The sequence below is a fragment of the Formica exsecta genome, unplaced genomic scaffold (assembly GCF_003651465.1).
Source record: "Formica exsecta isolate Colony F162 unplaced genomic scaffold, ASM365146v1 scaffold72, whole genome shotgun sequence".
In the NCBI taxonomy this organism is placed as follows: Eukaryota; Metazoa; Arthropoda; class Insecta; order Hymenoptera; family Formicidae; genus Formica; species Formica exsecta.
The window spans coordinates 5610582-5623767 of NW_021853485.1; the positions used below are offsets into that span (position 1 = coordinate 5610582).

Here is a 13186-nt window from a genome sequence, read left to right on the forward strand (position 1 = left end):
AAAAAATTGTTATCACATTACGCTCATCTTTTTAGTCTCATAGTGGACGACGTGGATTCGCAGTCGATTCTGAGCGACGGCTCCGACTTAGACGGACTGTCGCGCGAGAGCAGCTCGCAGAACTCGGCGTCGCAGACGCCCCTGGACAGTCCCGGTGGGCCGCGCGAGAGGATCAAGCAGATCCAGGTTGAGGCCGAGACCAGACGGGGCGAATTCGCCAGGCTGTTGGAGGAGCACGCGCAGGTGGTGCGCAAACTGAAGATGATGGAGGCGGAGGAGCAATTGTCGACAACGACGGCGACCGGAAACGCGACGGTGATCGACGGTGCGCACGCGTGATTTTACGGTTTTTTTACCACCGCTAGAACGAGGGTTGCCATCGAGGGTTGGGACCATCGCGTCGATCACTATACGACGACCACCACCACCGCCTCACCGCGTTTCCCCCTCGACCGCGAAACATCACAATCCGGATAAGCTGTCATCGTCCAACGCGATTCGCAAGCAAGATGACGCGAATATCGTTGGATGTCTGGATTATTAATTCTCGGATGCATCTTCGAAAAATGCAGAAGGTATATGAGAAATTTGCCGGGAAATGATGGATGCATCCGAGAATTGACTATGAGGGAAAAGAGAGGGAGGAAAGGAGGGGGGTATGAATTCGAGAGGACTTCTCTTGCCGTTTTCATTTTTTTATTATGTAATTTTGTTTCGCCGACTTTCGCTTCGGGCTAATTCGATCATGCTTGATTTGAAAACTACAATTGGAAATAAATCCTAAATAATATAAATAGAATCTAAAAGTTTCTTTATAATTTCATGACGGATTATAGCAATAAGAAATAATTATTACTTTTTGTATATACTTTTTCTATTTAATAAACTTTTATATTTAATAAATTCAAATATAAATTAAATTTAAATAATTAATATAAATAAAGTTACTGCGAGATTTTTATGTACAATATTATAAATGTGCATTTATGATTGCAATGTGTTATTATATATATTATAAGCATATAACTTCTCACAATTTTACGCATGATTAAAATATTTATACTTATATTTGAAATCCGAGATGCGCCATCGCGAATTCACATAGAAAATTTTACAAACTAACAATGTAACACGTGTAAATTCGACAGACGAAGCCTTTCTGTATTTCATTCGATTTTGCGAGATCGAGTTAAAACGAGCCCGAGCGATGGGATCAGAAATCTGAAATGCTGATCAGGCTCCTGCGACGGGGATCGTCCTCATTTAACCCTTGTTTGCAACAAAGTCTGAATAAAAACCACATTAGACACGACAATAATGAGGAACACTTTTAAAAAAGGAACGCGTGATCGCGTTATCTGTTCACACAACGCGTGGAACAAGAAACTCCCGCCCGTTCGAACTAGCTCAGCAGCAACGGCTGGCCTAATAAGCGTAGTACAAATTTTGCAGTGAAGTCTTAATAGAGAAAAAAAAAGAAAAAAAATACCAGGTGCGAGTGGACCGAGAGAGTTTCCGATATAATCCCAGAGATTTGACACGGTGATGATAATCGTGCCGTCGTTTGCGGTGGAAGCGCGGATATTGGAGTAAACACATGGTGTCGTAGCCTACTCTCGAGACAATGGGGTGTACAAGCTTCTACGCGCGTTTTATAGTATCGTAGAATTGAGTGTTCCATAAGTGTAAGCTAGTTTTGTATATCGTAAATATATATAGATACATATACATGTGTACAACAAAAAACGCGGGCTGCCGAGTCTGACGATGAATGCACTCTTTTGTAAATAGGTTTCTTTCCATTACACACACATATATATAAACAAGGCTCAGCCGATCGATCTTTATTGATTAATCCCGTTTAGCGACTTCTGTCTCCTTCTATATCGAAACTTCAACTATTATTACAAAAATAGAATTAAACTGTAATTTAAATTTTTTTCTTCGGATAACTTCATCAAAAAAAAATTTTATTTTGAATTTAATTACCACTATTGCTGTTGAAAGTGAATAAATAATATTCACTAAAACTGTCAAGTTTATCAAAAAATTTTATATGAGAAATTTAATATATGATGCGTGATTAAATACCAACTATAATGTAACGATAATTTTTTTCCTATAAATATATTATTATTGAAATGTATGATGGCTCCGGATACTTCAGCAAAATCGCAAAAGCCAAAGGAAAAAATGCATTCGAAAAAGTGTTATTTATCTCATTTCATCGTTTCATTTTAATATTAGGAAGTTTATACAAAATATCAGCTGAACAGACTAATAATGCTACTAATTTTCTACGTGTGCTACCGTCAGATCGGTATCCAAATGATATAGGTATTATATACTTATATTAGGCATTTATAGACTTATATATATATATACATAAAGAGAGAAACACAAGTATATAGACCTGTGTTAAAGTAAATAATCCTAGTGTAGAGATGTCTATTGTTACACAGTGATACCAGTCGACGTCAGTAAGTGATCAGAACATTTTTCTGCTTATTGTTAGATTAATTCCTAAGATGTCATATGATGAATCTTGTACTGCACGATAATATTCGAATGTGAAATATTAATCATTCTTTCGTATGTCAATTGAGATGATAATCGACGATTGATACAAAGATATAGAATAAAAAAATAATCGAGTCAATACTTATGAAACTTTAGATTTCCAAAATGTATTTAAAAAAAGAAAAAGAAGAAATAGGAAATATCGTACTCATTTTTTATAGAAGTTAGATAATATATATAAATAATTTATTACTCTTTGACTTTATAAATAATTATACACACCTGTACGCACGTGCGTTAAAGAAATTTCAGGAAAGATATTTTGATCGCTACATCGTTGGCTGGTTTACTGTGCGAATTAAGAAGACAGTCCTAGAATACGTAATAAGAAATAGACAAAAATGATTTTAGCTGCTCAGAAACGTAAAATGCTTTAAAGAAAATTTCGCGAAAGAGAGTGATACTGCGCAAGGCAATAATTTCTTCAACATATTCGGGAAGACTGCAAAGTAATGCTGGATACGAATGCGAAACGAGAAATTTGCGTTATTTTTGCTGCTACGAGATATCCTATATACGATCGTTACTATTACGTTAAGAGAATTGCAGATATTATACATATATGTATATTGTCACCATGTAGTTTTTACTCATTATTATTCGTACGACTGCATGTTAGAGGCGGCTATATGATATACATATTTATCAGATTTGTAATAAAATGTTGAAAAAATATGTGATTTTAATTTCGCGCGAGCAAAATAAATTGCGAGTAAAAAACATGGTTCGATATAACGATGTTTTTATCGGTTTTGCTTTCTATCGTTGCAATAAAATAAACGGCTGCTTTTTGCGACCCAACAAAATGCAATGTAATATTATATCACGCCGAGTTAATGTTAACGTAATAGAAATTTATATGTAAATTTTGGATGTATTATCGTAACATGTGAGAGATACGCGCGCGACAAGCTGTTGAGTTTTATTAAGAAAAACCGCTGCTTGACTAATTATTTATAGGCTCATGTTGTGTGTATGCGAAATAATAATGTATGTAAAACGATGGTTGCTACTGGAAAAAATATATATATTTTATTGAGTTGACAATGGATATATTTGTATTCTCTTTTACAGCGACTGTTCTTTTCGATTTTTTCTCGAACGCGTAAAACTTTGTCACTGATATGTTAGCAAACGTGACATTATTTTAAGAATATATTGAGTATATTATTATAGACTGCAACACAATAATATGTGTGAACAACGCGTTATATATGTGTTATATGAAGCATCTTTTTCACTGTTATCTCGAATCTATTATTTACAATTACATCTATAAATAGAGATATATACAATCCCATTAAAAAATATATATGCCTGAAAATATAAAAGAGAGTAACACATTCTCTACATAACAGATCAAGATATGTTTCAAATATATAATGCAAAACAAAAATAACTTGTAACTAATTTGATGAAAATAGATCCACAAAATATGTAGAATTTTTTTTTAACAAACTTAAACAGATATATAGATTTTTTTTAAACTTTAAATAATAAATAATAATAAGAGAGAAAGATACATTCATTATATCTATATCGATCTATACAATTTCATCAAAAGACACGTTATATATCACGATGTTAAAAAGTTAAATTTTTGGGCAAGGCTTTACAATCGACCAATATATTATAATATCATGATTATAAATAATTATGACGTTCATTTATCGCTTCATAAGAGTGATATGTAATCACAACTTTTCTTATCTTACGGTTCCATTGCTCTATGTTGAGATGCTAATAGCATTATTCTGTGACTTAGTTTTACATTGTGATCCCTCAAATATCTTATGAAGTCTGCCTGTTTCTCCAGTAATTCTTCCAAATTCGTTTCCCTTTGATGATAACCGACTTCTCCCATTCCGGCATAGGAATCTTGTGTAAACGGTGACAGCCATTCGTCGCGAGTAACATCGGGCAATGGACGTAACTGATTGAATCTCATAACTCTCTCTACACGAAGAACAAATCGTAATAAAATACAAAAATTTCATTTTCTATATATCGTATCATTTCAAATATATATGAGAATACACTAAATTTATCTTGCTAATGAGCTTTCCCTTTCTTTTGTCTAATTGGATGTCCCCCTCCTCTTTTACAAGATACTTACTGATATAATTAATGTAAGCCGGCACGATTATCACAATTTCCAAATTAGTTAGGAGAAAAATATAATTAAGCGGCGTGAACCACTCCGACGCCCTGCAGTATCGCTCATAGTCGGTTTTGTGCGTGTGATGTAGAATCACAGCTAATAGCAAATAGCATGTGTTCCACAATGATGTGATAAAAAGGGGCGTCCTTACAAGTCGATATGTTATTTGATAGAAATCTAAGTATCCATCAATACGCAATTTATGATGCCTCGCCTTAACAACATGGTCTGTCACCATGACTATCAGCCAATAGGCACAATGTAAGTATAAGTACGTAAAATATGTGTCACATTTGTTTTGCTCTTCTGGCCAGACAGACACAAACACAATCCCAGCAATTTCCAATGAAACCTACGATACAAAAATACTCTAATATATTCAATCCAGTCATTAAATATTTAGCAAGCCTAAAGACACAGCACAGCAACGAGATATACCTACTCCAAGCAAAAGTGGTATGGATACGATTGGCACAGTGTTCAACTGCTGAAAAGTGTCCTCCTCTTGAGAGCTCAAGATTGGTTGAAAGGACTGCTCTTCTTCCATTTTAACAGTTTGATTGAAGAACACTCATGGAATATTATATATTCCAAACAGATTGCTATAATAGTTTAAACCTAATGAACTTTCTCTATTTTGAATAAGTATCATATATATCCGCTAAAAAATAATGATGTAAGGCAAAGGCAAAATTATATATAAGCGCTAATAATATTTACTAACACGTATAAATAGTTAATATGTTTATGAGTAAAAAATTGTCTATGCTTATGGAACCATAATATTTTGTAAAACGAATAAACAAACTGTCCAATATATATACAGAAAAATGGAAATACTAGAAAGTACTAAAAGTATCAACGATAACCTCCATCTATGCAACAGCTTCTAATGTTCCGCTTTGAATTCACAATCATATGATTATTAAAATGCAAGTCTTAAAAGCATTAAAGAAAAAGAAATATTAAAAGAAACACTTGTATCTAAAGAAAATATGCTAAATTCTTGAATTTTTTCTTTGCGTTATTCTCAAAATATTTTTCTTTGCGTTGTTCTTCTCTCACTAATATATTCTAAGAAAACCAGTGTGACATTTCAAATAAAATAATGTTAGAATATAACTAATTGTCAGAATGATATTTATATCGCGTATATACATAAAAAATAACAAGTGCGTTTTCAACCAAAATGCTTCTTGCTGCTAATCGTGATAGACGTAAATACTCTCAACGATCACGGTTGAATTCACTATTAAAAAGGCCCTCTAATCGAATTAAGCATCGACGCGACAGTTGATATGCATGATATCATATACCATTAATACCATACGAAATGAGATTCCAACGTCTTATTGTTAGATGGAGAAATAAAACACTAAATACGCAGCAACGTAAACAACATTCACGTACATATTTTACCGCAGTAAAGAACATTCATTATGTCCAGTAAAAAAAGATAAATACCGAAGAAAATAATAATAAAGTTTGTGTCGACTGACCAAAAAAGAATGGGAATAATAATACAAGCCATTAAAGTATAAGTATATTAATTAGAATAAAGCCATTAGAGCAAAATGTTAATTAATACGTGTCCCACAATAAGCACACTTTGTAGTGAGCCTAAGCACGAGTCTGATAAAGCAACCACGTGATCGATTATATAGATTAGGTTAGGGTTAAGGTTTCTCAAAGTGCTCTGGAAGTGGAAGTCGCTTCTCTAGCTATGTGAATTAAAGCTTGGATAGGTTAGGTTAGGTTATGTTTACATTCGCAATGTCGAGCTGGCGACGGACACGCGAGAAGCTCGCGTATCTTACCGATTGTATAACACGATGTACTACTCACATTCCCGGAAGTATTAGAGTCCTGACCATAAATCTGACCATGCCACACGATCTTGTCAAACACGGGACACCGACGTCTTTTCTCCTCCCGTCTGCTCGAGTGACACCATACTACACACTCACTACGCTTTACCGCTCTTGCTTCGAGTGTATTTGCGACGTCATTCACTCGAGCAGTGACTGTCAATCACTGGGACCTTGCCAAGATCGCAGCATAAGAAAATATATGCTATACACAATCTCAGCGAGGCCCGATTTCAATATTATATAGATATCCAAAAATTATATTTATATCATCTCTTTATTATTTATGTAAATAAAAATGCGAAAGTTTTTTATCCGCCAAAATTATAACTGTTTCAATTCTTGAAAATATGTAGAGCACAACAATCTATTTTTTATCAGTATTATTTTTTTAAACTCGTAATTATATTTTAACATATATTTAAGATAATGTTAACAAAGAGAATAGCAAAAACTGATTTTTATTTGTTCTTTTTGCTATCAAAGAAAAAAATATTAGAAAAGATGATCTGCTCAAAATAATAAAATTAATGAAATTACAACAAAATAAACATATCGAATTTATTATTGCAAAGTAACATTTTTATTTCATTGTAAATTAAAATTTTTATTGGTTGTTCCATGCTCTTTTAAGGCAGAAAGAGGAAGATATGAAAAAAAAATAAAAACATTTGTAGAAAGTTTTAAAATTTAAGAAGAAAATAGTGTGTGTCCAAAGATAATGGGACAATGATTTTATAGTTTGTTCGCCATAAATATTATGTTTTAGTATATATTCTGTATACGTATAGATGAGATTAATCAGATCGACGTTGTAAAAATATACACAGGAAGCAGCGAGTGATGATTTACGCGGTCTTGGCATAAATTTCGACCGTTCATTTTAATTTCTGATAATCTGAGACGTTGTAAAAAAATATCGATATAAAATCGTCGAACATTTATTGATTTTCCGAATTAATGACTTTTTATTATACATCTTGAGCATGTTTTATTTTGGCCCGTTAATTTTTGGGAGGGACGGGGAAGAGCCAGCAAAATCATTAAACTTCATCCAGAAAACGATAATAAACCAGACTCAAGACATAACACAAGAATATAAACGCAAAATTACTGCTCGTCCAAACATGTTATTTTACAATAATAAGAAATGATAAAATTTATATCACTCATTTCGGAGTAATAATTGTGCAATAGTCGATCTTCTGAAGAAAAGAAATATTATTATATTTCTACTATTCGCACTAATCTTTAATTGCATATTTATTAAATTACTCACACATTTAAGAAAAGTTTAAAATTTAGTTTAGACTTTTTTGAAAAGAGAAAATAAAAATATAGATAGTTAATATAGAAAATTATAAAGCGTAGGTGGACATTAACTATTGCTCTCGTTATGAATAACAGATAATTTCAAGTAGCAAAGACCAACCGAACAAATAACGATCCACAAGGAAAGGTTCACAACCTATATATAAACACATTTTTAGATCAACGCATCTCTCTAAATTCTCAGTTATTTTTTCACGAAACGTAAACATGCCGAAACGATCGATCTACTTGCAACCACCGGACAATCCTTACCGAAGAACCAGACGCGATCTCGAATTCCTGTGTAATTACTGGGACCGATTGCTCGCCGCGAATCAAAACTATGATATACGTCTTCCGGAATTGTTACGCGCTAATCATTTAATGAGACATTTATCCTCTCTGCCCTCGAACCACGGATTGCGAGTCAACGTGAGCTTCACCATTCTTGACGATAGCGATCGCTTGCAACCGCAAGACATATACACCGAAATGTATCAGTTGTAATACATATTCTATCCTCATAATACTTGTTTCTAAATAAAAATTAATTTTTTCAAACAAAGAAACTAAAAAATATATTTTAATAAAATGTAAAAAATGATTACCTCAGAACCTCAATTAAAAAACGCTATTTATTCATGACTTTTCTTTCAATCTTTTTCCACCATTAAATGGTTCGATAATGTAAATTTTTATTCCTGCAGGAATAATGTGTTGCCTTTTTGTATTGAATCTCATAACGGAGTCCGCCGATTTCCTTGCAACGCTAATACGGCTAGGTATAATAACTTACTTAGGAATTATATAAGGCAGATGAATGATAATTACGCGACAATCGAAAGAGAATTGACAAGGGCCAGAATATCGACGCCCCTCGTTGAACACGACAGATTCCCGAGATGCCAGAATGCATTTTACAATCAGGTTTAATATTGTGCCTCTAATTCGAGATAAATTATGTCAATATAATAGAATTTTTATTAATTTATCTTATTGTAATTTTCGATATAGCGCGCAGCGACATGTAATTGGAATAAATTTCCTGTCGGAAGTCGAACATGTTCCGCGAAGATTCCCTCGAGGTTACGAGAAAAATACGTCAATTCGCAAAAAAATAACAATCGTCCTGCTTGTGCATCATTCCAGCATGAATGTTGCATTGCCGACAAAAACGCTGGCTGCTCGGTGAATCAGCAATCAGCAAGACAGAAAGAAAATTTATTCAAGGTGATCAATCAATAATATGAAACGTCACGATTGTTTTTTTTTCTTTTTTTCTTTGTACTGATTATAATAATTGCATAAATCGGTGTGCGTAATATTCTGAATTTTTAATATTCGTATATATCGTAATCCTTTCTTTATTTGTGCAATTGCAATTTTCAATAAAAGCAGAAAAGTTAATGATTTTTCAGGGATTTAATGACTTACCAAAGACCGCTGAACAACTTAGCTTTCAAAATCCTCCGCAACTTCCTCCTTCCTGCACAACCGTAAAAAACCTACAAGCAAACAACAACGTACGTTAATTAAATCTGTCTTAATTAAATTGTTTTAAGTTCCAACGACGTGATACAGTATACCCATAAGTGCAGTTTCAGCAAATGTAAGATAAATTACTTCTATTTTCTGAGCTTACATGACTTTTGCTGTGTATCTACACAACTGTTATGATAAGTGACAAATTGATATTGATAGCTGCACCACTGAAATCGATAGTAAACGTAATTTTGATTCCATCCGCTAATGCAACATCTCAAACTTGTGAAAATCGATTTTGCAAAGAAGTAAGTAAACTGCACTTTTGGTATATCGTGTCCCGTCGATGTTTTTCCAATGTTTCTCTTTCTTAATGCATTGCCAACTCACAGCAGGTTACATGTGAATCGCATTATAGCTCACAAGCTATACTATAATAGAACTCGTATTTCTACGATTTCTACGATTTAAAATTAATTCGATTTAGCTGCAATCAAATTATTGAGATTATTGTTCGAGTGTCATGTTTATAAATGCAATAACGTTGTATATTATTTCCGGGAAACGTTTAGTTTCACATACGCCGCACAGACAAATATTGAGTAAACCATGGCCATTTTTTTTGCCGGCAGACCAAGGCACTAACATTCTCAAAATAGCGACCAGCAAATAAAACAATCGACTCGTAAAATGTCCGGCTATGTCTACTGTTGTTCCAACTTCAAAACGCGCAGCAGCATTTTATCAGTTACATAGAGTTCCGTCAGAAAGTATAAATTTTTCACCGTAAAAAATATTCATCTAATATAGAAAAACATTTTTTTTATTATAGAAAAAAATATTCAGCAATTGTATAATTTTTTCACTCGGAATAATCATCGCTACACCGATAACAACATAATCCATCTTTTTTCATTCACAGAACTACTCTTTATCATATTTAGATATGTCAATTGATGTTATTTTATAACAAGATGGGTGAGAAAGTTTATGACGCAGCGTATTTTTTTTATCTATTTGGAAATTTCCTGTCTTTTCATCCTAATCGCTTTTCAAATTCCACCAAAATATCAATAAATTCCAAAGAGTACAGAATTAAGAAAAAAGTTATAAAGTTACCCATCTGCCACGCAGTAATTTTAGTTTATATACGATAACATCCGGCGAATCAAACATTATCCAGGCTCTGCAGAACTGCGTCGGGACTGCGTTAGACCGAAACGACAACGCAATGATAAAGCGGCACAGCTCGAAACTGTTGATGGAAGAATGCCAAAATGTCGATAAAATTATTAACGATGCAGCGAAATCTTCCCATGTGGCGGAATCGCCGAACGTGAAATCCAACGACGACGGGGTCGTAATAAATAAAAGCGATAAACAATCGATCGATCCGCAAACGATCTGTCAGGAAAATGCCCTGCCAGAGTCAAGCGTCGCGACGGATCAAAGCCGACAAGGACGCGGCAGTAAACGTAAATTGGACGATTTGGAAGATCGATCGACAACGACCGATCTAGAAATTAGCAATCAACAGAATCAATGGAGAATGACCAAAGCGATCAAGCCGCGCATCAAGGATACGCCGACTATATCTACTCTAGAGAAGACTGCCAGAAACAGAATCAGAAACGGCAGAATGACGATGGAGGGAAGACCGTTCTCGAGAAGGCATGTATCTTCGCCGAAATATGCAAGTTTCTTGAGGATGTATCGTAAGGAGGAAGTGGACGAACTTCGCAGTAATTCTTCGTCTCGGAGGGACGACGGGGAAAAATTGCAACGCCGAAGAGGACTTTCTACGGAGAGGTATAATCCTCCAATATTACGAGGTATAATGCAGGAAGAAGGAAAAGATTTAAAAAAGTTCTAAGAATTAAAAAGATATTCTTATACAATTTTTTCTTTGATTATTGAAAACTGTAAGAAAATTATTAAAATTGTCAGCATAAGTACAGTTTCATAATATATATAGTGATTCATAAAATTAGAAGATCAAATTTTCAAAATTTTTTAAAGTTAAAGAAAGGTATATTTTTGAAATATATTTTTAAAGTTTTATATATCTTCCTAAATTAAAAAAATTATTTAAATTTTAAATATTTCTTTAAGTGTGGACAGGTATTATATATTTTATAGAAATATATTATATATTCTCCTCTCTTGTGTAAAAAACAAATAAACCACCAAAATTTGTTTTTATGCCTGATCTCATTATCCTTTTTATTTTTTTATTATATAAAAACTATAGAATTTTTAATTTAGTTCGTCATTTTAATGTATAATTGCAAATAAATCAGAGATTGTACCTCTAATTTAATAATCCTATTTCCAGCACCGGATATGATCGAGCGAATCCGCAAATTGAAAGAAGAATACCGACCCCGAGAAGCACAGTGCATACGACGTACAATCCCATAATGCACTCATCGGCCACTGATCCTATTTTAGATTCTAGCGGTCTCACAATACAGCTCTTGAGGTATTTAAAATTTGCTTATTCTCCATTTCGTATCCGTTTTTAAGTACTTTTTATTCTATTTCCTTTCCAAGATTTATAAACGTATATATTTCTGTCTAAAGTTATCAATGATGAAAGAATATAAATGTGTATAAATAATAAAAATATAATGTACGTAAAAAAAATATCTTAAATTATATCATTTACATAACATAATATATAAGATTTTGCAATCAAAAAAACATAATCCCGTTTTTAAATAAATCAATAAAGTAAAAATAATTATACGTATACATATTTTTCCAAATCTCTTTTAAAAATTTTATTTAGGATAATGTTAATTATTTATACAGGCTAGCCGTTTTATTGTACGCGCCCGCGTTGATGCCGGCATTGAATTCGTTGATCGCGCAACAGAATCAGCAGACGCCCTCGTCTTCTTCCTTCGAAAGATCCAACGATTTATTGACGCAAATCTTCCGACTGCTTAATGAACAACAGTCCATTTATAATTTGCCGTTCGTTCCGCACGAATCTGAGAGGGAGTCCTCAACTTTGGCCGCGGAAACAAATACCGAAAGTTCACAGACACATTCCGAACAGAAGGAGAAAGATATTTCAATCACTACAAAAGAATCTGCTTTTTCTTTGAAGCAAGAATCTATTTCCGCCGGGACGAGCAGATGGAACTCGAACAATCACGTACAAAAGCAGGAGGAAAGAGATCGAGAATGGCGACTGACGTCGATGTTAACCGATTCCGACGTGAGATTGGACAGAAACATCTTCGCGATGGAGGACTTCCGGAAGTTTAAAGAATTTCTAAAGACTGAGAAAAAACGTTCGGAAGATGTTCGATCTTTATCCACGAGAAATAAGAACGAGATCGTCATGAAGGAATATTTTCGAAATTGGTTGCACCGATTATTGCAACAACTTAACTCAGCGAGTAGTAATTTATCTGTAAACGACCAAAAGGCAAAATATTCAGAAGGATCTTCAGGAAACACAAGCGAATCTCCTTTAGAAGAGGTAAAAGAACAAGGAAATATGGATCGTTTGATAGTTGAGGAATCGCTGGATTCCTTGAAGGACGACAGGAATATCTTTACCAAATATGAGGAAGAGGACTCCGACGATCAGAGGTCGTTTACTTCAGCTACGAGCACAAACTCTTCGAGATCGCTGCAGCTTAAACAGAGCGATGCGAGGAAGACAGAATCGCGAAATGAAAATTTGCAAGATTAATGCAATTTTCGGCAATAAATAAACCGCGCATACATGTGAAATTAAAAATTGATAGAGTAATAAAAGTATATTTAA

The 13186-nt window shown here is 33.9% G+C and overlaps 2 protein-coding genes across 7 annotated transcripts; one reads left to right on the forward strand and one right to left on the reverse strand.

The window, feature by feature from the left end:
• Positions 1–2216: 2216 nt before the first annotated feature.
• LOC115243357 (transmembrane protein 192-like) lies at positions 2217–6751 on the reverse strand. Of its 6 annotated transcripts, none has more exons than XM_029820274.1 (4): positions 6587–6751; positions 5184–5343; positions 4697–5093; positions 2217–4536 (listed from the first exon to the last, which is right to left on the reverse strand). In XM_029820274.1, the coding sequence occupies exons 2-4, from the start codon at positions 5286–5288 to the stop codon at positions 4292–4294; spliced, it is 747 nt and encodes a 248-aa protein (XP_029676134.1). In that variant the 5' UTR covers positions 5289–5343; positions 6587–6751; the 3' UTR covers positions 2217–4291. The 6 variants fall into 6 exon arrangements, with proteins under 6 accessions (XP_029676134.1, XP_029676136.1, XP_029676138.1 ...); XM_029820276.1 differs by lacking the exon at positions 6587–6751 and adding an exon at positions 6058–6166; XM_029820278.1 differs by lacking the exon at positions 6587–6751 and adding an exon at positions 6067–6150.
• Positions 6752–8943: 2192 nt separating this feature from the next.
• LOC115243648 lies at positions 8944–13111 on the forward strand. Its single transcript, XM_029820790.1, has 3 exons — positions 8944–11211; positions 11738–11884; positions 12217–13111. Exons 1-3 carry the CDS (start codon positions 10634–10636, stop codon positions 13109–13111), a joined length of 1620 nt encoding a protein of 539 aa, XP_029676650.1. The 5' UTR covers positions 8944–10633.
• The last annotated feature ends 75 nt before the right edge of the window (positions 13112–13186 follow it).